Source organism: Ursus arctos, unplaced genomic scaffold (assembly GCF_023065955.2).
Source record: "Ursus arctos isolate Adak ecotype North America unplaced genomic scaffold, UrsArc2.0 scaffold_2, whole genome shotgun sequence".
In the NCBI taxonomy this organism is placed as follows: domain Eukaryota; kingdom Metazoa; phylum Chordata; class Mammalia; order Carnivora; family Ursidae; genus Ursus; species Ursus arctos.
Window position 1 is genome coordinate 103,030,884 of NW_026622874.1, and position 19,798 is coordinate 103,050,681.

The following is a 19,798-nucleotide window of genomic DNA, read 5'->3' on the forward strand; positions in this document are numbered from 1 at the left end:
CCCTGCTAATTCTGGGTTAGGGGTTCTGTCAGCATAGTGGACATCGACATTGCTACCTCTGGCCTCCACGGCTTCTGATGAGTCACCTGCAGTCATTCGGATAACTGGCCCTCAGTGTAAGAGACACAGAGCACTGGAAACTCAGATCGCAGATAATGGTGTTTGTAAGTTAAAAGTGGGGAACAGGAGAGTGGCAGCGTCTGGGGGAGGGACCTGTACATCGACATGCTCTCTGCAGCCTATTTCAGTGGTAAATGCTGTTCCCGAGGGGACGATGACACCTGAGGTCCGTGTGGGGCGTTTGTAGAGTCTCGCTTGGCAGTTCTGCCGTCTCCGTTACTCTGTGTCGACACCTGTTGGCTGGGTGTTTCCTAGCAGGTTAGTACTTTCTGGGTTCTTCAGATGCTGCTTAATCTTGGATGTTTTCTGTGGGTTTTGGACGCCGTATTAGGAGAGTCTTGGTCTTTTTGCAGTTCTGTGGAGAGTACTAATCTCAGTCGGTTGGTTTCAGCAGGTGGTCTGTGCAGGTGGACTGAGGGGGCAGTCCCCGTGCCCTCTGAGAGCTGTGCTTCCACACCCGTTGAGTTTCAGGACCTGCACCACAGTCTCCACGGCCCATGTGGGTGCCAGGCACGCCCTCCAGAGTCCCCTCCCTGATCCCTCACATTTTCTGGCCAGAAACCCTGAGCTTTGCTTTCCCTGCTCTGCTGTGTACTTCCCACAACCGCATCAGCATTAGGGCCAACACCATGGGGTGCAGCTGGGGTTCACCCCACTGTCCTGAGGTCACAGCTCTCGAGGTGCTAGGCGCCCGCCTAGCTGCACCCACACCTCCATGGTGTTGCCAAGGACCCGGAGAAGAAGGGGATGAGAGAAGAGGAAGAAGAGAGATTTCTCCTACGTCCCTCTCTCAGCTCTGTCTTCATCCAGTTCAGGCTCCTGTGCCTCTTGTCGGGGGGCGGGGAGGCACACACCAGGAGCCAAATAAGCGAGCAACAGCCACCAGCGTTGGCGAAGTCCAGCCATCAGGCTCACCCCGTGTGGAGGAGGCAGCCCAGCAGCCCCGTAACTGTTACAGGAGTTGGAGCTTCCAAGAAAGACATCTCCAGGCCCAGGTGCTTTCACTGCTGAATTTTACCAAAGGACAGTTAACACCGGTTCTGTACAATCTCTTCAAGAAAAGTGAAGCGGGAGCACTTTTGAACTCATTTTGTGAAGTAAACGTTACCCTAATTTGAAAACCAGTGACAGGACAGAAAACAAGACCTATAGGAATTTATATTGTATTTGTTCCAGGATCCAAATAGCCATTGATGTCATCCGCTGCCTCAGCGTGATCTGATCAGTTGATGGAGTAATTTGACAGAATTCAACACCCGGGAAAACTCTCAGCAAACTAAATCAAGAGGGGGCTCCCGCAGCCTGACAAAGAGCGTCTGCGAGTACCCCCACGCCAGATCCGTGCTTCCCCAAGACCAGAAATAAGGCAGCCGTGGTCTAGCGCCCTGAGTCGTCGTGGTGGAAGTCCCGGTCTGGGCCGCCAGGAAGGGCAGGCATCGGGACGGGAAGGGAGGGAGCACAAGTGTTCCTCTACAGATGACTGTCTGTGTAAAACCCCAAGAAGTGAGGACAAACAGGAAGACCGGTGAAGCGAGTTCGGCATGGATTGCTGCGGTCCAGCAGATCGCGTAGCCTGCGGCCTTGATGTGATGCGGGAGCGCGTGTGTACGTGAGAAGCACGTGTGTTGTGTGTGATGCGCTGCAGTGGACGCGTGGACACTGAGGTCAGAAACACGATGCTGTTCCTGTTCACTCTTGGCAAGTACAGTTCCTGGGTGTGAGTGCAGCGAAACACGTCAAGGATCCTTATGCCGCACAGAACAGCGCTCTGCGCGGAGGGGGAAGCGCGATGCGCTCGGATGAGAAGATCGCACACGGCGCGCGTCCGCTCACCCAGGCTGGCGCGGGGACTCCTGCGGTTACAGCAGTGGGGTTGGCGCCGTTGGCCCTCGGGTCCCGTCCTCAGCCACCGGCAGCCTGTGCCTGCGGGGGCAGCTGCTCCGTGCGCACGCTCCAGCATGAGCGCCTCCACTGAAAGGTAGGCTTGAGTTCGCGCCTTCATCTTCCCTGGAGCTGGAACTCATGAGTGTTTCCAGCAGCGTCACATAGTCACGGAAAACCATTAACAGCCCCAATGGCCTTTAACGGGCGAGTGGAGAACAGGCGGTCCATCCGCCAGTGGAACACTGCTCCGTGTCAGAGTGACCTCCTGCTGGCCACCTGGGGGCGTGGTAGGGCCTCCGAGGCCCTGTGCTGGGGGAGGAGCCAGTCCCCGGGCTGCGCGCTACAGGGTCCCCAAGGCAGGACACTAGGAGGGCAAGCGTGCCGGTCAAGGAACAGGTGTGGTGGCAGGTGTCGGGTCCCGGGGTACGAAGCGTGTGGCAGATGGCTGTCCGGGGTGACGGAGCGGCCCTGGATGCTGGAGGTGGTGGCCTTGCAGCCCTGTCCACCAAAAAATGCCAGTTTTACTGCAGTTTTTTTAAATTTTAGATAAAAATGGTGCCTCCTTTTAATGCACATTCCTTCACTCACTAACGAGGAAGCGTGTGTCTTATCTGTTCTTCCACGGTGGTCTCACCAAGTCCTCGCTCCTCGATCGCCTCCTTGTTCAGTTTGTGTAGAAGCTTCTAGTTTTTCTTTATGATTATTTTCTATAAAAAGTTTTAACTGTTTTTGGATTCTCTTCTATTAATTCTATTACTTTTAAGCTTAGAAAGTCCTTTTCATAAATAGTCCTGTTTTCTTCTGGGATTTCTTTGGGGGGTGCTTATTTTTCACATTTGAAGATTTACTTGGAACTTATCTTGTGTGTTGAGCAAGGTCAGGGTTTAAGGTGCCCTCTTCCCAAACCACTGAGCAGTCGCCCAGCTCCCGTGTAATCCTTCCTCGTTCCACACGTTTATGGCACGTCTTCATCTTTGCGAGGTTCAGATACGTAACAGGATCCGTAGTTGTGTTTCTTGTTCATTTCGTTCATCTCTACTATATTGATTTTATCATTGTAACTCTGAGATAAGCTCTAGTATCTGGTAGAGAGCAAGGGGTTACTTTTTTTCACTTAGAGACTTTCTTGCCTGTTTGTTATTCTAAAGGAATTTCAGAATTACTCTGTCAAGTTGAAGAAAAAGCCGTGGAGGTTTTGGCTTTTATTTGAAATTGCATTAAGTTTGTAAATTACTTTGGTGGGCGAGTTTTTAGCTGCAGCTCGCGGTCTCTGGGCAGGGAGGGCTCCCACACACAGACTTGCATGCCCGGCTGCAGGGAGCCGGCACTCCTTGGACACGCGGAGTCCTGGTGCTTGGCCCCCGGGATGCACAGACTTGCCCCAGCCCCCTGCTGCTGGGCTGGGGTGCTGAAATGCAGGGTCCCAGGCCTCTCCGCTCCTCCTCCCACCCTCCAAGCTCTGCTGTGCTGCCCCCGTCACGTCCAGACATGTAGTTGTCTTTGAAAGGGAGGAGCGGGGACGTGTCCACTCCATCTTTCTGGGCCAGAAATCCTCATGAAGCTCCGTAGCAAGTTCTCAGTGACCCTGCTGTTCAGCCCAGCTCGGGACGCTAGGAGTCCCTGGTCCTGCACCCTGAGCGTGTTCTATGCCCACTCTGTCCTCCCACTTGCTGGACAGCTCACCACTGCGTGGCGGGCATCCACATGGTGGGGCACCAGGATGAGGAGGGAGAAGTCCCAGGCTTGGGGTGCGGTGCTCTGCGGCCCCGCGGGCTCTGGGAGCTGCTGTGTGGCCGACCGTGTGCCCACCTTCTGGGCGCTGCAGATCTCTCGGGAGGACTGGGGGTGCACAGGCGTGGGCATGGGGGCATGGCTCCCCAGATGCGTCTGCACGAGGTTCTCTCGTTCACTGAAGTTAAGTTGGGTCCCAGACAGCAGGGCCTCTTGAGCCGGTGACGGAAGAGCTGCTCGGACTCGAGAAATCCGAAGACCCTAGAGTCTGAGTTTTAGAATCAGGCCCCACTTGCTTCTGGAAGGTCCCACTGTGCCGCTCAGCTGTGTGACCTTGGGCCAATTTCTGCACCTTCCCCCTTCGTCCCCCCACACCCCTGACGTCAGCCCCCTTGGCTCCCTCCCGAGGCTAATCACCTGGGCTCAGGGCCATCGTGGAGGCTGCCTCCTGCGCCCACACAATGCCCGTGGGAGCGTGCGGGGTGCACCTGGTGTGCGGTAATGGGGATAAAGGCCGTTGTCATCAGCCCCATTGACCTGGACCCGCATGGGAGCCTGTCTGTCAAGGCAGGACCGTCCTGGGCAGAGAAGCAGGAATGACACCATGTGTCCTGCAGCCCGGCACTCTACCCCCTGACTCTGTTCCACATGCTGACCTACCAGCTTGGACAGAGGCATCCGCCTTCATTCAAAGGCAAGAGTCTGGGCCCTGTGCCCCAGGGCAGGCAGAGTGGGCAGAAAAAACCCTGGAAGGCTCGGCTTCAGTGGAAGTCGCCGGGTGGCCCAGGGGTCAGAGGGCACACCTAATAGCTGGGTGGTCCAGGCAGGGCATGCCCTTTGTGTGCCCCTCGGCTCCCCTCCTGTCAGAGGAGGGCTGCTGAGACCCTGAGCCAGGGGGCGGTCGGCAGTGTTCTCGCAGATTCTCCCAGGAAGGGGTGGCCGGGAGAATCAGAGCAAAGGCACGTAAGCATGAGGCAGCTACCCGGAGCTATTGGAACCGACATCACTGTCCCAGACTGCGGAGCCAGCCCCTCCCTGACCTCCATGCCAGTGGTGCGTCCTCTTCGGACCTGGTCCCCTCCTGCCTCCTCCCCCTGTAGAAGCCACGTGAGCACACTGGTCGCCCGGACCATCTCCGCCTCCTTAATTCACTCGCACCTGCGGGGTCCTTCTGCCGATGAGCAGACAGTCCTGGTTCTGGGCATCAGGCACTGATACCTCCCCGGAGCCTCGGTCTTGGTCACTCATCTGTTGATTGGGAAAACGTCCTCTCTCTGACTTCACAAGGTCGTTAGGACTCGGGTGTATAGAGGCGGTAGCAGCCCTGCTGGCGGTCCTGCACAGAGGCCGCGGACCTCGGGCGGATGGCGTGGTGGGCCAGCCTGCTGCGGGGCCCCGGGAGTGTCTCTGCTCCCCCGCCGTGGCGTCTGCGGGTAGTGCGTGTTGTAGTCCCGCACGGTCAGGCCGGGGTGGGCTGGAGACAGAGCCCAGCAGGGCTGGCAGGAGGGGCTCCTGCGGCCAGACCCGCAGAAGGGTGGGCACTTGTCCTGAGTCCCGGCGCTGGGAGCACACTGCGTGCGGCAGCTGTTGTCCAGGAGAGCCCTGCTCCCTGCCACGTACAGCGGAGCTGAGCCGGGCTGCACTCGCGTCCTGGCAGCTGCTCCGCGTGCTGCGTACGCTCCGCCAGGTCCCTTCACCTCCCGAGCCTCGCCTGGCGCTCGGCGGCTCTGTTGCAGAGGTTTCTCTGCCTGCACACGGGTAGCTGTGTGTCATGGACGGGGTCGGGGCCCTGGGAGTAGTGGCCTGGCTCTGTGGCGGAGCCCCCGGGACGCTGACCCCCAGGCAGGCCCCCAGACCCCAGGGCTGCCATCTGTCCCTGAGCACGAGGGGCTGTGCATCTGTGTGTCCGGCACACTCCTCACCCCACGCCCCACCTTCTGGGGATCCTGGCCCTGAGGGCAGCCTGCGTCCTCACCCCTCTGCATCTCCAGAGGGCTAGCTTGCTGCCCCCCGCCTTCCCTCCTCCAGACCCTTCTGTCTGTGGGCGGCTGCAGCCGCTGAGCTGAGTCTCGGTCCTCTTCCTTCATGGGCCTGGCTGCGTATGTTAGCAGGTTTTAATAGACTGCCACATCTCAGAAGCAGGCAGAGAAAGATTTAAAATCTTGTCTTGCCCACAGCAGACAGATTGACTCGAAAATGACTCCGTCAATAAAAGATGAGCTCTGAGAGGCTCTTCCCTCTTCCAAGAGGAAGTGCGCCTTCCAGGGACGCGGCTTCTCTGAGCCCGCTGTGGGAAATTAAGAACGCACACACCGTGCAGAACAGAGCAGGAGTGAGCCCGCTGCAGCTGCCGGCCAGATCTTGCTGCCTTCAGCCGCAGGTCGTCCCGCCCGGTGGCCCCAGGCCGCCGCTGCTCTGTGAGCCCAGCAGGCCACCTGCCAGCGCATGTGGAAGGAAGTTGCCGGAAACTTTTGTGAAGCATGGTGTTCTCTGGTTTACATCTCAGAGGGTTTGTGATGGGACGGAGCTGCTGTGTGCTTCTCTCCTCTGGGTGGTTTCTGATTCTGGCGGGTGCGTGTGAGCGCATGTGTGTGCGTGCACGAGCGTGTGTCAGCGCCCATGTGTGCGTGTGCATGTGTGAGTGTGTGAGTGCATGCTTCAGGCACTTTGCTTCTAACCGTCTGATCCCCAGTTCCCCACCCCTGAAATGGAGATACGGTGATGCTCCCCGGGTGAAACGTAGCTTAAGATGAGCCGGTGCGCGTGCAGGGCGGTAGGTCTCCACAGGGTTCCTGTTTCCCGGCCCTCGTGGAGCCCAGGACCCTACTCTCATGGGGTATGTGCTTTAGTTGGAAGAAATTTACCCTAAACAATCAAACAAACAAGTGAAAGACAATTGTGAACTTGTGCAGGGATGCTGGGACGTTGGGGTCCCAGAGGGGCCCCTGCTGGTGGCACGGCCGGGAAGGCTCAGACAAGCAACTGAGGCCAGACTTTGTGCCCCAGGTGGCACCTCGTGTCCAGGGCTGGTTCCTCACAGTAGCGCTGGCGCTGCCTGGTGGCCTCTGGGGGATCCATCCCGCCCCAAAGTCCTGGCACGAATGTCAGGCTTCTCTGCTCCCTGGCCGGGTGACAGCGAACAAGGCACTGACCTTCTCTGGGCCTGACCCTACATCTGTCAGCTGCCTGGACGAGGGGCCGGCCGTGGCCTTCCACCAAGGCTCAGCTGGTCCTCCACTCCCGAAAGAGGCAGCGGGGTGGGGAGCCTGGCGCCCAGTGAGGGGGGGGGCATCCTCTGGGGCTTCGACTGTTCTCTGTTCTCCGTGGTGGGGGAGGGAGCCTTCCCGGGAATATGATATCACATGAGCTCCCGCCTGTCACCCCGGGACTCTCCCACCCCATAATCTGGTGGGCTGTAATTGCTGGTGTCTTTTCAGATCATTTTTGTGCAAGGTGACAAGCTGCTTGTGGAGTGAGCCGTTAATCACACAGAGATGCCCCTGTTTGAAAGCTGGCACCGAGCTTACCCAGGGCGGGCGTCTGCCAGGCAGCCGGCGGTGGGCACACACGCTGCTCATCTGCATATAATTCCAGGGCGAATGTCTTCTCTCTTGTGTAAAACGTGCAATTTCCGGCCCAGCAGGGGAACATGGGCTCATAATGGAGAGACCTTGGCCCAGGGGCCCTCCGGCTGCAGGCGGTTCAAGCGAACCATTCCCTAGGAAGGCAAAAGGCTGCATCTAGTGGGTGGTAGGGGCCCGTCCACAGGTCCCTGAAGCCCGCAGCAGGGGACGGCGGTGTCTGCCATGCCCTTCGGTGGGAAGGCCTCCCTGAGTGCTGTGCAGGGAAGGGGGTGGGCGCTGAAGCCTCCCGGCTGGCACGGACACAAGCACACATCTCCAGGCTGCCCGGGCGCCCCTTGTGTCTGCCAGCCTCCCGGGCCCCTCTCCTGGAATTTGGATTTGGGATGGGAAGGCAGCCTCCAAAAGGAGCCCATCAGGATGCACGTGCCGCATCGGGGTGGCCGCCCTGCTGCTCTTATGCGCACGTCCCAGAGGCTCAGTGTGCACAGAAGACTTGCCTGGGGTAGCGGTCCGGCCGGCAGGCATGTCTCCTTCCCTGTCCACACAGTCGGCCAGGAACAGAACCCAGACCACAGTCACAGCCCCTGCGCTGTCGGCTCCCACGGTTGCTAATAAAATTGCATAAATATTTGATGTTTAATTATTAAATATTTAAAAACGTAAAACTGAAATAGTTAGAAGTTACGAGACGTGAATAATTTAGCCCCGGAAGTGTGGCCCAGGTTTGGGCCCAAGCAGAGCCAGCCCCCCCACACTCCCTTTCTCATGAACCCGCCGGGGAGGCGCAGGGGTGCTTCCCAGAGGGACACCTCAGGCCCAGCCAGGCTCCTCGGCCCCCGGCCTGGTCCTGTGTGGCAGGGAGTGTGCACAGGGCACCTGCCGCACCACCCTCGGGCGGCCAGCCTCTCAAGGTGCATGGGCGCAGGCCACTCTTTGATCTGAGGTCAGGCCCCTGCGTCGCCCTGACACTTAGTCGTCCCTGGGATGCACCTCCTTGAAGAGGCAGGTCCCCTCCCTGGTCTGCTCAGCTGCAGGGACCAGCTCAGAACGCCTTTGCTTTCATCCCGCCTGCCCTTCAGATGTGTAGGGACGCATTTTATGCCCCAGCCTCTCCATACCCAGCTTATCCACACCACACAGCTGCTCCTGTGTGGCCTCGCGCTGCGGTGCTGCAGCTTGGTTCCCAGAGGCGCGACCGCTGCCCCCTCCCACTCCCTGCGTGTGCGCACTCCGGACACCGAGCAAGCATTTCCCTCAGCTCTGTCACCAGCTTCTTGAACCCAAGGAAGCAAACACCCAACTCAGGACCTTGACCCCCAGACCCACAGCTCCCCCAGAGCCTGTTCATAGCGGAGGACGGCACTGCCCTTGCCTCACGCCCACTGCCAAGACTGGGGCCGGCTGTGCCTCCTGGACCTTGGGAGGACTCGAGAGCCATGGGCCAAGGGTGGCCAGAGCACCAGCTGGCCTGGAACGTCTGGCCTGGCTGCTGGTGTCCTGGGGGCCTGTTGGGGTGGCTGTGCGCCGTGTTTCCTGACCCTCTTGCCCTGCAGGGCCTGGCCTGGGCACCTGACCATTTAGTTCGGCTGGAGACAGCCAACAGGGAGCACCGTTCCAGAGGCAGACCGGCCCTGGTCAGCTGTGGCCAGCGGTGCTGGGTGCACAGCAGTCCCACTCTTTTTCTGGGCCTCAGCCTCCCCACCGGGGAGCCAGGCAGACATTCATCCTCCACACGGGTGTGCCGAGGAGACAGGCCGTGTATCGGAGCTCAGTGAACATGTGGGGGGTGGGCGATGGGCAGCCCTGCGGTCCTGGTCCACTGCTGTGCACCTGTGTGGCCTGGACACTGAGGGCACGCCAGCCGTCATCCCTGCCCTGTAGGCCCTCCAGGCTGCGGAGCACGGTGCCGGGGACGCCCAGGGATGAGGGGCACAGTGTCCGAGGTCCAGGGCACACACACCAGCCTCATGGCCTGCGGCAGAGCGGGAAGCCCGTTGTCCAGCCTCTTGGAAAAGTGGAGGACACACCCCCCTGCCCTGGCCCCCGGGCCCCACCCTGCCACCTCCCTCCAGGCCAGCCGGTCTCGAAGCCCTCCCTCACTGCCTTTCCCACGCTGCCCTTGGAGCAGCCCTGGCACGCACCACGTTTAGAAACAGCTGCCTGACGCAGCCTGGGCTCAGAGGGCTGCTGTTGCTAATGGTGAAATATTAGTGCTGTTTGTTGTGGCTTAAGCCTGAAAATCCGAGCATTGGCTAAGTGTTTTTTATTCACTTTTCCGAAAGAAAAATGACTCTGTCCTGAGTCCCCAAAGGAAAATTTCAAATGCTGCTTCCAGCTCCTAAAGAAAGCGCCGCTGCGGGAGCTGGGCCTGCCTGCCTTCGACGGCTCGGCTGGCAGCGGCCTGGTCCCCGGCCCCTGGTCCCCAGCCGGCTTCCCTGCCCTGTGCGCCCCGCCCTGGGCCCAGCCCTTCACCCCTCCTCTGTATTGCCCTCCCCGGTGGGGGGGGGGGTGTTGGAGGACCATTCATGGGTGTGTGTTGAGCTTTCTCCCTCTCTCCATGGTGTTCTGACGCACCTGTTGTGCTCTGCCCGCCCAGCCTGGAGACAGTGCTTCCCTTGGGGGGTCTCCTTGGAGGGTCTCCTTGGTAATTTCCCCTCCCCCTCCTGTTATCTCTTCCTGTAAAATTCCTGGGCTCCATCAGGCTCTCAGAATCTCTGGTTTTATCTCTTCTTTGCCGCCTCCCATCTCTGGTTATGAACTGGGCGCTGTCAGGAACCCCTTCAGCTTTATCTCCCCCCCCTTCCCTGCGTGCTGCTGCTGCTGCCAGTGCACTGGACGCCTCCTCCCTCCACGTGCTTGTGCCGAACCGGGCTCCCATCAGCAACTTCACAGCGTCTGGCCCCATAAGCCGTGGTCATTCTCCGGACAGGCGGCCGGCCAGTGGGCCTCCCCCCAGGGTTGGTCTGCTGGACGCGGAGACACACGGCCCCAGCTGCCTTCCAGGGAGCCTCCGCACAGGGCCGGTGTGAAGACCACTTCAGACCCCGCTGGGTCTCCCGGTGCAGTTTGACTTCTCCCTGCTGAGCCCGTGCTTCCGCCCACCTCCCTGCGCAGGTGTGGACCGCAGCTGCGGGTCCCAGCCCGCACCTTACCCATTGGCTTCCCAGGAAGCAAGCTGCTGGCACGGGGGAAGGGGCCCCCCTTCCCTTGGGCGAGAGCCTGGCTGCGGGCACCGTGTGCCACAGCAGCCCTGAGGCCTGTCACCCCTCGAGGGGCGAGGCTATCACCTGGGGGGACAGGAAGGAGACATGCGCCCCCCGTGGGCCCTCAGCCCCGGCTCCAGTCGGCCTCCCTGCCACCTGAGGCGGTGAGGCCCCGCTCCCGCAGGTCTGCTGAGCCACGTTCCTCTCCTCTGCCTGTGTTTCGTCTTCGAAGGTCTTGCCTATCCCACTCGTCTGCCGCCGCCTCCCCTCCCTCCCACGGTGGCTGCGGTAGGGAGCAGGGATAAACACACGTGTTCAAGGGTGGGCACGTGTGTTCCATCCACCGTGTCCACAGGAGCCCCATGTGTATGTTTACTTCTGTTTACACTGATTTTCTAGGGCTTATGATTTAGGGTTTATGCAGCAGTGGGATTTTCTGCATTCTCAGCTCCTTGAGGTACTCTGGGGTTGGAATGGAACAAAAGGACCTAGTCCTCACCTGTTTTGAGCTTAGCGTCTGCTGGAGAAAGAATACAAAGGAGCTTTTAGAAATGCTCTGCTGTGGGGCGCCTGGGTGGCTCGGTCGGGGAAGCGTCTGCTTTCAGCTCAGGTCATGATCCCAGGGTCCTGGGATCGAGCCCCACATCGGGCTCCCTGCTCAGCCAGGAGTCTGGTTCTCCCTCTGCCCATCCCCCTGCTCATGCTTGCTGTCTCTTAATCCCACTCTCTCAAATAAATAAATAAATAAGATCTTTAAAACAAAAAAAAAGCTCTGTTGTGTACAATGGATGCTGTCGCGTACCCTGAGAACATACAGCAGGAGACGGGATCCATTCCAGAGACGCGGTTTTGAAGCTGAGGTGGCTGGGAGCCAGCTAGGAACCAGGAGGAGCTGTTCCAGGCGTGTGCAAAGGGCCTGCGGTGAGGAAGAGAGTGGTGCTTCATCCAGCGTATTGAAGAAAGCCAGTCGGGGGCGACTGGAGAGGCTGCAGGCCGGGCCACTTGGCAAAGGCCTGATGGCTGCAGGAGAGGGTTGCGGGTTTTAAGATTTTATTTGTTATTTAACAGAGCACATGCCCGAGCGAGCACGCTCAAGTGGGGGAGGGGCAGAGGTAGAGGGAGAATCTCAGACTCTGTGCTGAGCAAGGAGCCCAACTCCAGGGCTCGATCTCACAACACTGAGGTCATGACCTGAGCCAAAATCAAGAGTCAGATGCTTAACTGACTGAGCCACCTAGCGCCCCAGGAGAGAGTTTTATCCAAGACCACGTCTTCCCCTCTGAGCTGAGAATTTTGTCCAGAGGGCCTGACCTGGCCGCCAAGGCCACTCTGGGCTCACTGTGGCGGGAGGCCCAGGGCCCCAGCAACCTCACAGCCCAGTCCCAGCTTTGCCCTGTTTCTCCACCTCCCCACCACCGGCTGCTTCCGCTGAGAAGGGGCTGACTTTCCGCAGGATGGCCGGGATGGTGGCCGGCAGACGACACGTGCTTTGTGGTCAGAGTCCTCTGGACTGAGGTGTGGGTCAGGGAAGCCCACTAACGGTGCGCCGTTGCCCTGAGGTCCGGGATGGAGCTGAGGCGCTCTGGCGGAGATGTGTCTGTCCCACAAAACAGCCACAGGGCAGGGCTGACTGTCTGTGAGTAGGCACCTCGCTGGCACACTCGAGCCACTGGAGAGGAGAGACAGGGACCATCAGACCCTGGGCTGCCCTCCTGAGAACCGTTTGCATATTTGAAAGTGTTTCTGCGTGGTCTTGTCTGCTTGTGCTTCTCGACAGCCCAGGGAGTAAGAGGAGGTTAGAGCAAAGGGCTGCACGTTGGCAGCCTGTGAGAGCCGGGTGGCCGGCCTTCATTCCGAGCCCAGGTCAGCGGTCCCATGGGGCACAGACCTTGGTTGTCGCCACCCCTGCCCACCCAGCTCCCTGTACTTTGCCCAGCAAACTGATAAGGGGTCAAGCCACAGTAGTGCGTGCACTTTTAGTAAGGTAGAGACGCAGGCTCTGCTGTCCAGTGCGGCCGCATGCTGGGCCCCAAAGACGCTTTGTGCAGGGAAGGTCCAGCCGTCCACCGTCTGCCTCTCACTTGCTCTCCCCACCCCCCAGGATAAGACCTTGCTCTGAATTTCAGACCATGTTCTGGTTCTCCAGAGCTATGTGCCCATAACCGCTCCTTTATCCTGGCATCTCTGCTCTCGGGGGTGAAGCGCGCTCTCCTGCTAGCCTTTATATAATGGAGAGATGGAAAGCAGTTTATTTCTGTTCTGTGTCCTTCCCACGGGGTTTCCCAGCTGCCTCTGTGACTCCAGGAGGAGCCAGGTGTTGGGTGTAGATGAGGAGCGGGGGGTGGAGGGCAGAGCCGTCCGATGGCCCCTGTGGACATGGCTGGGGGCAACCAGTGGACATGGCTGGGGGCAACCAGCGGGCCTGGGTGGGGCTGCACGCCAGGTCAGCAGGTGGCACGGCCCCTTGACCTTGGCATCCATCCCCGGCCCCCACCACCCCTGCCCACCCTCCACGCCTGGGCTCTGGGGAACCATGTCTTCTCTTTGGTGCCCACCTGTCCATCAGACTTCCTTGTCCCTCACCAAGGACTCTTGGAGAGCCTTGCAAAGAGCTGCTGAGGGGAGGAGGGGCAGGGGTGCCCAGAGAGGAAAGACAGTGGTGGGAGGACACATTCCTCTGGCCAGCGCAGCTGGAAGGCAGGGTGGAGGGCTGAGGGGGCAGGAGAGGGCTGAGGGTGGGTCTGGGCCAGGTGCAGCCTCACCCAGAGCGTGGGCCTGGTCCTGAGCCTGAATGGAGGGGCCCCAGACACGAGGTCTCCATCTTGTGTCTGGTGATGCCGGGATGTACAGATAGCAGGTGAGGTCAGGTGTGGGCGGCCCAGGATCTCAGCAGACCCGATCTCAGGGGCCACTTGTCTGCTCTGCTGGCCTTGCCTGTGTGTGGTGGCCACCAGCGGGCCCAGCGTAGGGTGCGGCTGTGGCGGGGTACCTGCGGGCAGGCGCAGAGCTGCGGTCACTGGACCCCAGGGGTCTTGGGCTCTTGGTCCCTAGAACCTGGAGGAGCATCGTGACCGCCACATGCCCAGGCCCCCGACCCCGCCCCGAGGAAAGCTCCGCTCACTCTGAGAGGCTGCAGCAGGGCACTGGCATTTCCAAGGCGAAAGGCACATCTTTTATTTATTTAATCCAAACCATCGTGTGAATTATTCATTCACGTTTATATAAGCGATTGAATGGCGGATAAGGGGGAGGTCAGAGCACCGACTTCGCTCTGCCCTGAATCTCAGCCGGAACCCACAGTGTCCCTCCCGAACACGCTGCCCCCTCCCCCGAGAGCCGCAGCCGCCTGCCCGGCCCACACCACACAGACCGGGGTCAGAGCCCTCTTTATACCTCCGACGGGCCGTGTGACCTTGACGCAGCCCCCCAGCCCCCTTCTCCTGCCCGTCGCTGGGTGACGTGGGACTCGCCTTGTGTTGAGCAGGCTGCACTGGGTAAGGTGTGCGGGGTCCTGGCACCTGGGAGCCCCTCCCTGGTGGTGGCAGGTGTCTGGCTCCTCCACTCCTGACCCAAGCCCCGTCTACTTATAGAGGTCCGTGAACTGTGGGAAGGGCAGCATCTGGACACCTTCTCCAAGGTCAGGCGGCAAATTACCAAAATTTAATTCTTCCCAGCGGACATGTGAGATCCATTAAAGGCAGTGCAGCCTCTGACGGGTGAGCTATCGCCTGAGAACCTTGGTCAGTGCATTTTTCCTTGTGGAAAGGGTTTTCCTCCCGCTGGCGGATCCATCCTCCGTGGGCGGGCCGAGAGACACAGGGACGAGCGTGGGGTCAGAGCCGCCAATTACCCCTTTGATTTCACAGTCTGATTACTCGATTAATCAAGGGCTCCGTGCCCGCGCCCCGATGGAGAGGCTCTCTGCTCCGAAGTAATGATGTCCGCCAGGGCCATCAGAGCTGTGTGATGAATGGGGGGCAGGCGAGGGCAGGGCGTGTGGCCAGGTGGATGGACGTGCGTGGTGGCAAGGCCAGAAGGAGCTGTGTTCTGGTATCGGGAGGCCTTGTTCAGAGCGAGAACCTGGTGAGCCCCAGGCCGCCCACAGAGTTGCAGCGGTGCGGATGGGACCTGGGATCTGTGTTCACAAGCCTGGCAGTGCCCGGAGTGTGTGAGGGGCCGTGGGGTTGTAGAGAGCTTGGCCTGGGTGGACGGCCCTCCCTGTGCCAGGTGCCCGTGGCCAAGCACTTGATCCCACAAGCCCTTGCTCGTAAAGCAGAGCCTGGACCCTAGGCGTGGCCTTGCAGCGGCTGCACAGCGTGCTGGAGCCTGTCGTGTAGCTAGCTGCACCCCCTCCACGGGCGGTGCGGTCTGAACCCGCACAGCACTCCGCTGTGGCCCCGGGGATCCCGCTGGGTCTTTGGGACGCCTCTGGAGGCCACTGTGTGCCTGACGCCCGCCCTGGAGCGGGAGGATGATGGGCTCAAGGCTGCAGGGCAGGAGGGCAGGGCAGGCAGAGGGTCTCCAGTGGGCGCCTTTCCTCAAAGTGACGCTGACCGCATCTGCTTACGTTAAGCTGGCCGACACGTCCGCCTGCTCTCAGCCCCACCAGGGAGCTGGTGGTTGGCGGGCCTGGGCCTGTGGTGCATCTGAGGATGAGGGGCTGCTGTCCCTGTCACGATGGACAGAGCTCCAAGCTCGGCCAACCAGCTCCGCGGCCTGGGGTTTTCCCACCACCCCCTTGGCCAGCTGGGTTCCTGCCCTGCCCAGGACATCCCTGTCGTCCGCTCCAGACGGGACCACTGGGAACAGAGGCTGCTCTTGTGTTTGATCAGAGCCAGCCTCGCTAATTAGTGGGGGGATAACCGATGTTTAATTACTGGGAAGGCACCTTGGGTGAAGGATCAGTGGTAATTGCTGTGCAGACTCCTGACGGCTTTGCACTTGGCGCGGCTGGTTTCTCCTCTACAGCCATAAACCGTGGCGGGGGTGATGGGCAGGCCTCAGGGGCCTCTGCCCTGAACGGTCCTGCCAGAGAAGCGCGGGGGCGGACAGGGCCCCGGGCCTGTCTTCACCTGGTGGCCTTGTCTCCGGCTGCAGGGGAGCCCCCAGGGGACTCGATCAGGGCTCTCTAAGGCCTCTCCTCCCAAAGCAGCCCGTCCGCTCAGCGCTTCTCCATCCTGGCCCCTGCGTGGGGACCCAGGACCAGTGTCCCCAGTAGGCGAGCATTCCTGCCTGAGATCTGTGGCGAGGGGGCGTCCCTGCACCCCCATGCCCCGACCTGGGACAGCTTCCATGTTGCCCCTTGCTGTCCTTCAGGAAGGGACCAGGCCAGGGCTGGGGCCGGGGCTCGGAGCCGGGAAGATGTCTGGCTCGCGGGGACGGGACGGCGTCCGGCTCTCGGGGTCCCTGCTGTCGGTTTTTAGTTGAGCAACTTCATCACCGCAAGTGCGGCTGTCGGCGGGCTTGTTCTCTTCACTCCCTTAGTGCACGCGCCTGGGCTCGCCAACGCTGCGCCTGTGATTCTGACCCTGCCGCCTGCTGCCGCCCGAGTCCCGTCCCTCCGGGTTTGCAGGCTCACCTCCTCTCCTCTCCCCCTCAGAGCTGCGGAAGCAGGTGGAGAGCGCCGAGCTGAAGAACCAGCGGCTCAAGGAGGTCTTTCAAACCAAGATCCAGGAGTTCCGGAAAGTCTGCTACGCGCTCACGGGCTACCAGATCGACATCACGACGGAGAACCAGTACCGGCTGACGTCCATGTACGCGGAGCACAAAGCCGACTGCCTCATCTTCAAGGTAGGACGTGCCTTGACCCGCCGTTGGCTCTGGTGGACGACAGCGTACATGCGGGCGCAGCCTAGCTTTGGGCGGGTCCGCTGGGGCCGGGGGGAGTCTGCCGACCCTCGGCCACCCCCAGCTCTGCCCTGCGACCCAGGGCCCTGATCTGGCCACCTCCGGCTGTTGGCCGTCCCCGTGTTGCTACATTGGCCCCGTCGCTGGGAGGGGCAGGGCAGCGAGGCCCCAGGCATCCTGCACCCGCTGCGCTCAGGGCACGGCGGAAGTCATAGGGGGAGGGTCCGTGTTGGGCCAGGGAGGCGGCCTTGGCACAAGACCGTGGCCAAGGTCAGCATGCCGCGCCGTAGAAGGACAGGAGAGGGACGCTGCTGGACCTCTGTGGGACGTGCAGTCAGGCTTGCCGGCGAGGCCGGGGCTGAGACCCCCCAGCACACAGGAGGGCAGGAACTGTGCAGCCTGTATTGGCCCCAGACTCTCTCTGGAGATGCTGCCAGGGCGCGGTGCCAGGCGGGTGGGGGCTCCCACAGAGGAGTCCCCTCGGAGTTGGAGGCAGCATGTGGCCTGTGGAGTTGAACCCGTGTCGAGGCCTGGGGTGTCCTCCGCGTTTCAGAGCTGGGACGGTCACCAGGAAAGAAGGACCTGCCCGTGAGGGGCATGCAGGTCCCAGTAGCAGGGCTGGGGGCTTACCGCGTCTACTGGGAGGCCTGGGGGAGGCCGGCAGCCCGAGCTGGAATTTGGGTGAAGAAGGCTGGCCCCACCACTGCCCTGCTGGCCTGACCTCCTGACCTCCCCTGTCATGAAGATGGCGCCGCGGGCCCGGCAGGGTGCGGCTGACAGGGAGGCCAGGGTCGGCAGAGAGGCCACCACTTCGCATCGCCGCGTGCGGAGCGGGCCATCCACCTGTCACTGCCCACATCTGTAGAAACAAAGAACCCACTTTTCTCTTTCTTCTGGTGTGAACAGGCCAGAGCCTGTGTGTTCTGCACGCGTCAAGCAGAACGCTCCAGCAAACGAAACCCTTTCTGTGTCACGTCATCATGAGCTTCACCGTGAGCCCATGACCAGCTGGCCGCTGGCTCACACAGGTGCTGGCAGTGCCCCGAGGCGCCAGGTCTCAGGCTGAGGGAGGAGCCCCCTCGGAGGCCTGCACCCAGCCCCGACCTCCCTCCCGTCCCCTGTCCTTCCTGGTGGCCTCTCTTCCTCCTCCTGAGGTCAGAGCTGCGCCTCAGCCTGGCGTCAGCCCCCCAGCATCTCCCAGAGTCTCCTCCCAACTCCCTGCCTTCTCGGGTCACGTGTGTCCGTTTTTACGTTTCTCGAAACGCTTCAGTCCTCGAGTAAGTGAAACAAACATGTTGCGTCTCTGGTAAACTGTCAGAAACGTCCTTCTTCACCCCGTGTGATTCCCTTTGCCTTGGAAGAACTCGGCATCGCTGGTCGCTGCTCCGTACCTTGTAGAAGTCCCACGGGTTTTTTAAACATTTTTTAAACATTAAGTAAATTAACAAAGAAGTACCGTTCTTACAAACCCTGTTCACTCTGGACAGCCACCACAGAGTGGAGACAGGCAGAAATCACTGTCAGACCCCCAGGCCCTCTGCTGTCCCCCTAAAACAGTCTGCTCTTCCTCCCCCAGACCTGCTGCCATCCCCCCCCACCGCTGGACTCTCTGCCATCCCCCCAAATAGTCTGCTGTCCCCCCCCACACTCCCTGTGCTCTGCTGTCCCTCCCCACCTTCAGCTCTCCCCCATGCCCAAGGCCTGGCTGTGCTCAGCAACCCCCCACCCAGGCGCGTGCACCGTGTCCCCAGCCCTGGCCAGGGCCTGGCACAGGAGTACTTGCCGGGCTATTGGAGAGCGCACAGCCTTTCTGGTGGCTTTGCTAAGTGCTGGAAGCACAGGCTCACGGTCGCTGCACCCTCCCAGCCATCTGGGCCCCTCCTCCTCCGCCCCAGGCCCAGGCATTAGCTGCCCCCGGAGCACCAGGCTATGGGGAGGACTGCCCCGAGGCAAGAGCCGATTCTCTCGTTTGCCATTTGTTCGTGGAAATCTCGGGGGCGGTTCTGTGAACAGCCCGGCAAGTTCCATGTCCTTGTCCAGCCTCACCGGCCTTTCCCCAGGGCATAGGACAGGGTGGTCCCTGACTGCTCGGCGGGGGGCACCCCCACCTGGACTCTGCTCTCAGGCATCCCCCCCCCCCAATGCCTTGGCAGCACCCATGGAAGACGGCCACAGGCCAGGCAGCTCTGTTGGACAGCGTGAGAGACTGTGACCGGTGGGTCAGGCTCTCCTTCGGCAAGCACCGACACTCTGGGGCCTCCCGGGATGGGGATGGGGGTGGCCCACCCCGCGAACCAGAGGCTGGGAGCCTGCACGTGCGCACATGCGAGTGGACATGTGCGTGTGATAGGCGCACGCACAGGCTCACCCCTGCTCAGACCCCCAGTAGGGCATGGGGGCAGGGTCTTCTTGCACCTCTCACGGGGGCCCTGCTGGTCGGGATGCAGCCCAGCCCCTCGAGGATGGCTCTGGACAGGTGGCTGCCTGCTCCCTGTCCCTTAGTCCCCTGGAAGCCCAGCTTTGCCGAGGACACTGGCGGTTTTCTTGTCGTCTGCAGTCTCGTCACCCCATGGTACTTGGTGCTATGTGGGCGTGAACAGGTGGGGGATTTGCCCTTCTTATCCCGGCTCTTCAGAAAGGACTGGAAGCCGCGTGGGGTGAAATGAAGGGACAGGGATCTGGAACTGGCTAGGGGCTCCAGGCACACCCTCCCTGCCCCGAGCTTGCATCTCTCCCTTTGGGGTGAGGCAATAAGTCCCCAGGATTTTGGTGTGGGCTCTGGTCCTGCCACCTCTGCCCCAGGCCCAACACTGGACCCCTTTGTGGGTCCCCCTGAGGAGTCTTCTCCTCCGTTCTGCAGGTGAAGCCCACAACGCCCCATCTAACTAGTGCCCCCATCCTCCCCGGGACAGAAACCTGCCTCCCGGGCTCCCTGACATGGCGATGAGGGCCTGCCGGCCTCAGTCCCCCTGCCCCCACCCCCAGGGCCACCCTGGCTGTTCCCTCACTCGCCCATCGCAGCCTCCCCCCACTGCTCACACACACACGGGCACCTGCTGCTCGGGGCCGGTGCACATCTGCGGGGGGCCTTCCTCAGAGCTCGGGAGGGGTCAGGTGAGGGGCCCGTCCTGTTGTCCGGCTCAGCCTTCCGTCCGCAGACACACTTCCCACCCTCCTGAGGTGCCGTCAGAGCCCCGCAATGCCCACCCGCCAGCACCAGCTGCCCCACTTGGGCAGCGCTGGGCAGGGCCCCGAGGAGGCGGCTGGTGCCTGCGTGCTGCGGGGCCCTGGGCGGCCTCTGTGGTGGCCCTGTGCTCCCTGTGCACCTCCACAGGCCCTGAAGCATGGCGGTGTCCGCAGACTCTCCAGACGTGTGTGCGTGCGTTCACTTGCTCGGCCAGCGGCTTCCCACATACTGACAGCGCTGAG

The 19,798-nt window shown here is 61.1% G+C and overlaps 1 protein-coding gene across 1 annotated transcript in view; it reads left to right on the top strand.

Annotated features, from left to right (window-relative positions):
• Positions 1 to 17,549, top strand: part of MAD1L1 (mitotic arrest deficient 1 like 1) — a 275,913-nt gene extending 258,364 nt beyond the window's left edge. Inside the window, exon 17 of the mRNA XM_057315132.1 lies at positions 16,122 to 17,549. Within this exon, the coding sequence (XP_057171115.1) occupies positions 16,122 to 16,459 (338 nt within the window). The 3' untranslated portion in view covers positions 16,460 to 17,549. The remainder of the gene's footprint in view (positions 1 to 16,121) is intronic.
• The last annotated feature ends 2,249 nt before the right edge of the window (positions 17,550 to 19,798 follow it).